General features: G+C 44.9%; 1 gene segment (V, D, J or C); it reads right to left on the bottom strand.

Moving 5' to 3' along the window:
- Nucleotides 1-6,221: 6,221 nt before the first annotated feature.
- LOC104345129 (T cell receptor gamma variable 9-like) lies at nt 6,222-6,753 on the bottom strand. The segment is given in 2 exon segments: nt 6,222-6,610; nt 6,711-6,753. Coding segments are annotated over 2 exon segments (360 nt in total).
- Between the last annotated feature and the right edge of the window lie 2,434 nt (nt 6,754-9,187).

Consider the following 9,187-nt stretch of genomic DNA (forward strand, 5'->3'; position numbering starts at 1 on the left):
CATTGGCCAGCTGCCTCAGCACTTGCGTCTACAGCCCATCAGGTGCCATGGACATATGTATGTTCAGTTTAAGTGCTCTCTAACCTCACCCTCCTCCACCAAGGATATGTCTTTCTTGCTTCAAGCTTCCTCTCTGGTCTCAGAGGCCTGGGATTCCTGAAGGCTGGTCTTACAGGTGAATACTGAGGTAAAAATGTGTTGAGTACCTTGGCATTTTTCATGTTGTTTATCATCAGTTTCCCTGCCCTATTCAGCAGCTTTCATTAGTCTTTCTTTTGCTGAAATGAAAGGTTTCTTTTGAACCCTTTCTTGTTCCCGTTTGCATCCTTTGCCAAATTCAACTCTAGCTGGGCTATTGCTTTCCTAAAAGCATCCTTGCATGGCCAAACAGCAACTCCATACTCCTCCTAGGTCACCTGTCACCTCTTGTACACTTCATTTTTATGCCTGAGTTCACTCAGGAGCTCTTTGCTCATTCATGAAGGCCTCCTGCTACTTCTGATTGATTTCCTACTTGTCAGGCTGGACCTTTCTTGATCCAGGCAGATCTCTGAAGACTTTAAAGTCTGCTCTCCTGAAGGCCAGGGTTGTGGTCCTGATTTTTACCTTGCTCCCTCCTCTCATGGTCACTACAGCCAAGGCTGCCTCTGACCTTCACATCCCCAACCAGTTCTCTCTTGTTTATAAGTAGGAGTCCAGCAGAGCACCCTTTCTTGTTGGCTGCTCAAACACCTGTATCAGGAAGTTGCTGTCAACTCACTCCAGCAACCTCCTAATTTGGTTCTGAGGAATCCTTACATCCCACAGTGTGAAGACAGAAGGCAAGGTGACTGAAGTTAGCATCTGAGGTCACCTGTACTAAAACCTATTCTTCAGACAGTTAAGGAGGCCAGAAACATCTATAGCAAGGTGTTATATACTCAAATCGTACTGAAAGTTTAGCAAAAACAATGTTCAGAGCCTGTTCAGCTGTAAAACCATCACTGTGGAGGTATTTGCACTCATTTTTGAAGGGCCAAGCACATTAGAGGAGTATCTCGCAGGATATTGAGCATGTGCACTCTGTCCTAATTCAGGAACTTGGAGGCACAAAACTATCTCTGTTTTCCGACTTAGCTGTTGGTCAAATGCCACCTTTCCTAGAACCACTTTTTGACTATAGAACTTGATTTGTAAAACTCAGTACACTCTGAAATGCAAAGGAAGATAAAAGAAAAATAAGAAGGAGGATGTGCAAGTTCAAGTGGTCTACTCTCCTTTTATATTCATGTCTTTTTTTTTTTTCAAAAGAAAGCACTGAGGGGATGGAGATGTGTTTCTCTGCTTGCTCCAAGCATTCTAATAGAGAAGAGAAATTTACAGCTGACTTTTGTTCACACACAGAGACAGTCTCTGTTCGCTGTCAGGTGAGTGCTTTAAGCACAATCAAGCCTTCATTTTAAGAGCAATGTTTCATATATTTAACCTAAAGTGATTGTAACTCTCCGGTTTCTGGATGTTACAGATACGTGTTAGTACTGACATGATATACTGATTGTTAACATCATATATTTAGTAATTGCCACAAGATGTTGCTGTTTTTCCTATCCTGCTGCAGAAAATCACGAGAGAGGGGTGGAATAAGGAAGTATCTGATTTTTTAACAGAGTTCAGAGGTTGTGGTTCAGAGTGCAAAACACCTTTTTGTATGGCTTGTCTTCGACTGTCTAAAGCTGTGGTGCCTTGATAATGCCAATACGCACAGTAGTAACTGCCAGAATCCCTTGGAGTTAAAAAATCTATTGTGAGACGGCAGAGGGGCTCAGTAGGATGTTTCCAAACTTGAAATCTCCTACTATCGCCACTGTCATCGAAAAAAGGTGACTGTCCCCAAATGTACAGTATCCTCTTTGGTGGCTCTCCAGGAAGCTGCTTGTACCAGTGTATGGTGGCTTCGGTCCTCATTTGGCACTCCATGCTGGCAGAGCTGCCCTTCACCTGCCTCTGCAGTGCTGGGGTTTGCACTGGCACTGCCTGCGTGTCTCCACCTAGAAGGGGAAGTAGAGAAATTGTGTGAGGGGAAGAAACAGTTGGAGTTTGGAGATATGACCATGTTTTCTGCCCACAGGAAGGAGAGGGGAGAGGAAAAAAGGGCTTACGGGACAAAAATGAAGTTGCAAGAAGGACTGGAAGTAACAACATGCTGCTCGTGTGGGTAAAACCTGAAAATGAAATAAATAGAGACAGACATGTTATAAAGCCCTTCAGGTGGAGAAAGCATCAAATGACTGGGAGGAGGAAATGACTCATTCGGCACATCCAATGGTTGTTCTTCAACACGCTACCATCGAGGGGGTTAAATTTACCAGCAAGCTAAACCATAGTAGTAACAGCGTAGAAAAGACATAAAATACTCGATCTGAAATATTTTTTCTTCATGCTGAGCACACGTGTAAAAACCCAAGTTGTTCAATCGAGCCTTTCCCAAGGATATTCTCTCACCAGACACCCCAAAGCTGTCCCAGAAGCACATTTCACCAGCCTTACCTTGAACATGCTGCCTGCTTTGGTAGCACAAATGTGATAAGTCATAGTGAACTGTCATTTCTTACTCTTACTTAAAGCATCTCCAAAACATCTGATCAGCTTTATCCATCTATCTCAGATGCGGTTTATTTCCAAGACATCCTTCTGGGACAGCACTCCAGCTCCTCAGGCAGTAGTGTCCTGCCAGCACCAAGGTGGTTGGTCACGTACTGTGTACAAATGCTTGCCTTGCTTGATGATGGGGCTGTAGCACCAAGTAGGAAAAAACAGCTGGTGCATCTTTTGCAAGAGAGCTGCAGTGGCCGTGGCAAAGCCAGGGTGAAGCATGCACATCTCAGCCAGCTATTTGCTGCCCTCAGCTTTTTCTTGTACTTTCCCTCATTTCAGAGCCTGGAAACGGTGCCCTGCAAAGACTTAATAGCAAATGGTCCCTTGGGCAGCAGCCACCACACACCATACCCTTCCCTGAGAAAGATTTCTCATTTTGTGACCTAAAAGAGATAATCTGCTCTGAATTTTTTTTTTTAGGTCTTTGTCAATAGCAGTGTGCATAACGAAATCTCATCTCACAACTAGTACAGAAAGCTCATATCCTTCTACTGTCCTTGTGATAGATACACGAATTTGTGTCAGATCCTGTAGTGTAGATGTATCTACAATGAAAGAACAAAAAAAAAATCATAAGCGTGGAGTTTACTGACTTGAAGACACTGTTTTTATTATTAGTCCACTTAAGTATCTTCCAAGGGCAAACTAAAGCTGCAAGAAGAACCTGCAGCAATGATGTTTCCAGAGAAGTCATCTGGCCCTGTAGGAACTTAGGTAATGAAACTTGGATGGGGGATAGACTGCCACTGAGGAGAGGAAATGGTGCGCTTGAGTTGCATGGAACACTCACATGGACGTGGTGTTGTGAATACCATTGCCACGTAAGTGACATTTCACTGTGGCTCTGCTTCTAGCTGTCTGTCTGAGCAGTGCTGTATCGCCATTTCTGTATGTTCCTTGTTTTAGTTTGCAGCTTTCTCTCGTAAACAGTCTTCACAAACCTTTCTTGGGGCCATATTTTCAGGTGTTGGCCAGTGTAACAGATCCTTGCCTATAATAAGGGGTCCTAAGGGGTATCAGTGTTAAAAGCAGTTGTTGTCGTCACAGCCATTAAGATGGGAGTGACCAATGTTGTCACCAGTATCTTCATCATAACCAAGATTTGAAGTCTTCCAGGCTAGATCTTCAGCACAAATATCCTCCTCCTAGGCTCCCTCCCTGCCATCGCTTCATTTTTGCTAGCTCAGACTGTATTTGGGAAAATATCTGTATTATTCAAAGGTGATCTGTGTTACTGTGTAATTCAGCTGTAATACCATCACCCACAGGAGTGCTCCTTTGCCCCAGCACAGCGCATTATGTCAGCTGTGTTGTAGCACGCAGCATTTCTTTACTTTTCTCTTTGTTCGTTATTTATACTAACATACTCAGCATAAACCTGTTGGGATGTTTTAGAGGCAGGAAGATGTCACTGTGGTTCTCTGCATTTGACAGAAAGCCTGCTGCTTGGGGGAGAGGCAGCTTTCTGTACAGGCTGCCTGTGGTCTGCTAGTTCTGTGAGACTGCCAGTAGGCACAGTAGTAGGTACCTTCGTCGCTGGAGTTGATGTCAGTGACTGCGAAAATGCAGATATTTGTGCCCATCTTCAAAGAAGAATACTTGTTCCTATAGGAACTGTCGTCATAAGAAGCTGAACCCGATCCGATATATAGAATCCGTTCGGGAGCTTTGGAGGGTGTATGTCGGTACCAATGTATATACGCAGACTGGAAGTTGGTTATGCCCTCGGCTATACACTCAATCCGGGCAGTTTTAGTTTGCTTTCTGGTAATGGATACTTGACTCTGTTTCAGAAGCACTTGTGCTTGTCCACCTAGAAAGAAGGAGAGAGAACAGAACAAACGCCTTTAGCCTGCTATTCATTCACACGCATAAATCCGGGGTGCCTCCTGCCGCTGCCCCATGCCCTGCCATGGTGACAAGGGGAACCTACGAGGCCAGGCTGCAGCCAGGGCTAGGAGCAGGAGCAGCAGCATCCCGAGGGCTCTGACTGGCCTCTGCCTCTGCGAGGAAGGTGACAGCTCTCCTGGGAGGGATGGAGGACTGCAGCTGGGGAAAGGAAATGACTCACTTGAGCATGATCCAGAGAGGCTGCCCTGGCAGCAGGCGGGTGACATTGAGATAAAGCAGCCTGACTGGACCCTACTAAATATTACCAGTCGGATTACAGCTTGTACACAAGCAGTGCAAACTCACCACCTCTCTCTCTCTCTCTCTCTCTTTCATGCACATACACACAATCACTTTAACTCATTTACAAAGTAATTTTGTAGTCTGAAGCAAATTTTAGCACTGCTTTTAAATTAGTTGAAAGCTGCTAAACAATGCCTGGGGTCAGACACTTTTCTTCAGGTCCAAGGCCAAGAAAAGGAAAAAAAAAAGTAAAAAGAACACGGAGCTTAATGAATTTGAGGGGTCTCAAATTACTGCTCATCACACAGGTTGAATGCCAAAGACCAGAAAAATACGCAGCAGCCATTTGGGAGCTCAGCAGTAGTATTGCTGCACTTGTGACTGCTTCTTCTTATAGGCAAGGTGAGATGCTACACTCCACGGTGGCATCTCCAAATGCTGGGTATTATGCAAAGAAACACAAATACTTTACAGCCCCCATAGGCTTAGTTTCAAATAAAAATGATTACAGAAAGCAAAACATAGAAATTATTCTGTGCAATTCAAAGTCATTCTTCAGAAGCAAGGTCACTGCTGGTTCCCTTGGAAAGAAAACTAAACCAATTACCCCGTCTCTGTTGTCGTAATGCTATTTTACTTATGTCAGCCAGTTTGTTTGTTTTTTCAAGGCTTTTCACATGGGTCTGATAGTTGTGACAGGAATTTGATTTTTCCTTCTTCTGTGAAATGCAAACGCTACCCCAGTGCTCAATGTGCTCTGGAGACCCCATACCGGAGACTGGTAATAGCGGGTCCTTCGGGGTCAGAACACAGTGGTCCCGTGACTTTACCTATCAGTTGTTTGGTCATAAACAGAAAAGGGATGAAATAACTTAAATTAATGTCTTTCTGTTTGCAAAACAGAAATATAAATATCTGCTGTATAGTTGCTCTTTGTTTTGCAGGTTTGCTGCCGTGTTGAATGAGAAGCCCCACTGAAATCAATTAAGAGACTTTTAACCTAAATGGAGGTTTGATCATTTCCAAGCAGAAAATACAGAGAAAAGAAAACAAGATTCTCTGCCAGCAGAGAAGTACAAAATGAGTATATTACAGCTGCAGTCCTGAGTGGTGCTTCAAGTTCATTTTCACTTATATCCATCTATTCTGTCACACAAATGATGTAACTGGGAATTTATTCCAAAGACATAGCTTGAAGGGCAGTGAGAATAGAAAGGGTTTTTCCTTCTTTTAGCTAGCCCACCCTGCTGTCTTGTAAATCCACCCAGAGACAATCCAGCCAGACCTATGAAAAATGCCATTTTTCATGGTAAAGTGAAATAACAGCTCTGCTGGTGCTGGCTGAGTGCGCGTCTGCAAAGCGAGAACTTGCTCAGTGGCATCTTTGGTATCTGGCTGCCTGTACAGTGTGTCTGATTCAAGGCTGATGGGGAAAGTCAGGTGAGGATGTTCCTGTGCGTTTTAAAACACTTCAGGATCTGGCTCAGAAAGCAAAGCATGTCTTTGCACAGGTCCCCTATGGCTTTCTACTGCTGGGCATCCCACCTAGCACAGTAGTAGGTAGCAGAGTCTTGCAGAGTTACTTTGCTCACTGTCAGGGTGCAGACAGACTTGGCGGGGTCCTTCTCGATGCTAAATTTCCCCTCATCAGACTCATTTTCGAGGAAAAGCCTAGAGGACATGTAGGCAATGCGCTTGGGAGCTGCGTTGGGCCTCTTTTGGTACCAGTGAATGAAAATGTTATTAAAATCAGGATCGGAGACGTGACAGTTGATTAGCACTGTTTTGCTTTCTGGCTTGGTGACGGATATGGGGGTTTGCTGCAAGACTTGTGCAGAACCACCTGCGTGAAAGAGAAAAAATAGAGGCATAAAGCTGAGGTAAGAGAAGGTCCCTTTTGCCACTGGAGGACATGGAGGCAGTGGGGTGAGCAGGGGACGCACAAGAAAAACCAGCTGCCAGGATGAAAGCACTCAGCAGCCACATTATCACTGCCCTCCTTATGGCTTCCTTACAGGGACAGGGTCAGGGCCAGACTCAAGCAGTGGTGAAGCAGATCTGAGCGGCAGAAAACCATCCAATGAGGCTGTGCCAGCTGTAGGTGTGTTAATAATAACACACAAGCCATTTCCTTTGGTTAACACTTAAATAGAAGGCAAACAACAACAACAACAATAAAAAACCCCGGAAAACACCCATGCAAAAAGAAAGCTCACTACTGAGGCAAATATTTTTTTTTTTCCTCAGGGAATTTACTTGGATGATGAGTAAAGAGTCACCTTTTTTTTTTTTTTTTTTCCCCTCAACATATGATTTATGTGCGCTATCATATGAAGTCTGTTCTTCATATCCAGCTTTTTAACGTTCATTGGCTATTACAGGGTGGAAGAGATGCCCTTCAAAAGCAGGCAAAATTGCTGCCCTAAATCACTGAGATCAGGAAGTATTTCTCGGAAATTGCTGCTGTGTTTGTTCATACGGTCTCCCCTAGGCACCTGCTGTTGCCTGCGGCTGGAGGCAGAGCACTGGGCTGCACCCTGCACCCAGCAAGGAGGGGTGAAGGGCTGAATTCTGACTTCACCTCATGCTGGTGGTGCAACTCCCTCTGCCTGTCCTTCCAGGTTAGTCGTCTAAAGCAGCCAAGCAGCACTTGTATGCTGTTTTTCACAGCTTGCCACCCTAATGAGCTCCCAAGGTGAGCCCAGGCTGGCAAGCAGTACCCTGGAGTCAGGGGAGGTTTCCAGCCCTTGGGAGCACAGAGGTTTCTCTGTCAGCTGCCCAATGGTTTTCTAAGGTTGTGTGGTCCCACTAAGCACGATAACAGGTAGGCTTTTGATGCTTTGTGATTTTATTTATTGTCAGAGTACAAGTGGACTCTCTCCTCTCCTTCTTGGCCCAAAAAATGTTGTCTGTAGGTTATTTTCACCAAAATAAGGTTCCCCTGATTGCACATACAGAATATCCTTTGGAGCGTCTCCAGCTTCGTGTTGCTACCAGTGGATGAAGGTATTCAGAAAGTCTGACCCAGAAAAATGACAGCTGATCCACGCAGTCATTTGGATGGCTCTGCTGGTGGAAGGTTTTGGCTGCCTGAGGCTTTGCGCAGCTCCATCTACAGGGGAAAGCAGAGAAACAGCAGTGTCTGTGACAGCAGTGACCAGCGCCAGGGGCTCACAGACTGGGACACTCCCCAGCCCTTGCGACTCATACCTACAGCAAAGGGCTGATGCAGCCAGCAGCACCTGCAGCAACATGTGCGTCGCACGGTGCCCAGCCTGCCTCCCCAAACCAGTCAGGAGCAGAATCGGCCCCAGCAGGACGGAGCAGGCACCTAAGGAGGAGAAATGAGTGACTCAGGTTCCCATCACCCACTGGCATCTCCTCTAAATGCCTCAGGCTTTTTGGGGGCCACAGGATATCTCCTCTGTCTGCATACAAAAGTTCCTTCAAGTGGCATTACCTTGCAAATGGATACCACCACCCACAGCATCTCCCAAAATTAAGCCCTGTGCGAGCAACTATACCTTTTCTTTAAGGAACCTGCCTCATGATCAGCAACAGAGACTGTACTACAGTCACAGGCAAGATGCTTCAGCAGTTCATTGCCCCACTGTTACACCTTATTTGTAGCCTGAATTCACCTTGCTTCATTTCTGCCTACATATATCTCTGCTTGTTGTAGTGAGTGTCCTGTTCTCTGAGATTTGTTCCTTAGATATGGTACTAGACAGAGATCAGCTTTATTCCTTAACTATCTCTCTTGCTGACTGAGGTGTTGGGGGTTCTAAGTGTAGGATGATTTTTCATCCCATGACAATACCTCTGAAGATCCTCTTTTAACAACTTGTCCCATTAATTTTGAACCTTGAACTTCAAATGGGATCCTGTAATATATCTTCTACCTGAAATCCCTGTTCCTACAGTGGTTACCCAGTACTTCAAAGGAAGCTCCAGTGTTTTCAAACTTTTACTGACAGCTCCCATAACTGAAAAACCATAAATATGCATTAAAAGTATGCCTGGCGAGCAAACATCTTCCATTACCTGGCCCTGCAGCTGTTGACTCCCACATTACTGAGAAGGTGGAATTTCTCTCTGCCTGTTGGGGGCAGCTGTCTTCGTACTTGGCTATTTCCCATGGTCTTGGTGCCATGATGAATTTTAGCAGGCTAGAATCTATGTTTAGCGCTCTGCCTTAAATGGAGATGCTTTTTAGTATGAACTTATATGATATCTGCAGGACATCAGTAGTAATATGCTCATTTTCATGTTCTTCTTACGTTCTTAAACCTGCAAGAGTCATGCTTTTCTAGACCATGCTTTCTATGCATCTCCTATGGGTTACTATCTCATTTTCTAATCAAAATAGCATACATTTCGCAAGCCAAATGCAGTATGTGGGCCTAAGTATTTTTGTATC

This window comes from Leptosomus discolor, chromosome 7 (assembly GCF_034619465.1).
Source record: "Leptosomus discolor isolate bLepDis1 chromosome 7, bLepDis1.hap2, whole genome shotgun sequence".
Lineage (NCBI taxonomy): Eukaryota > Metazoa > Chordata > Aves > Leptosomiformes > Leptosomidae > Leptosomus > Leptosomus discolor.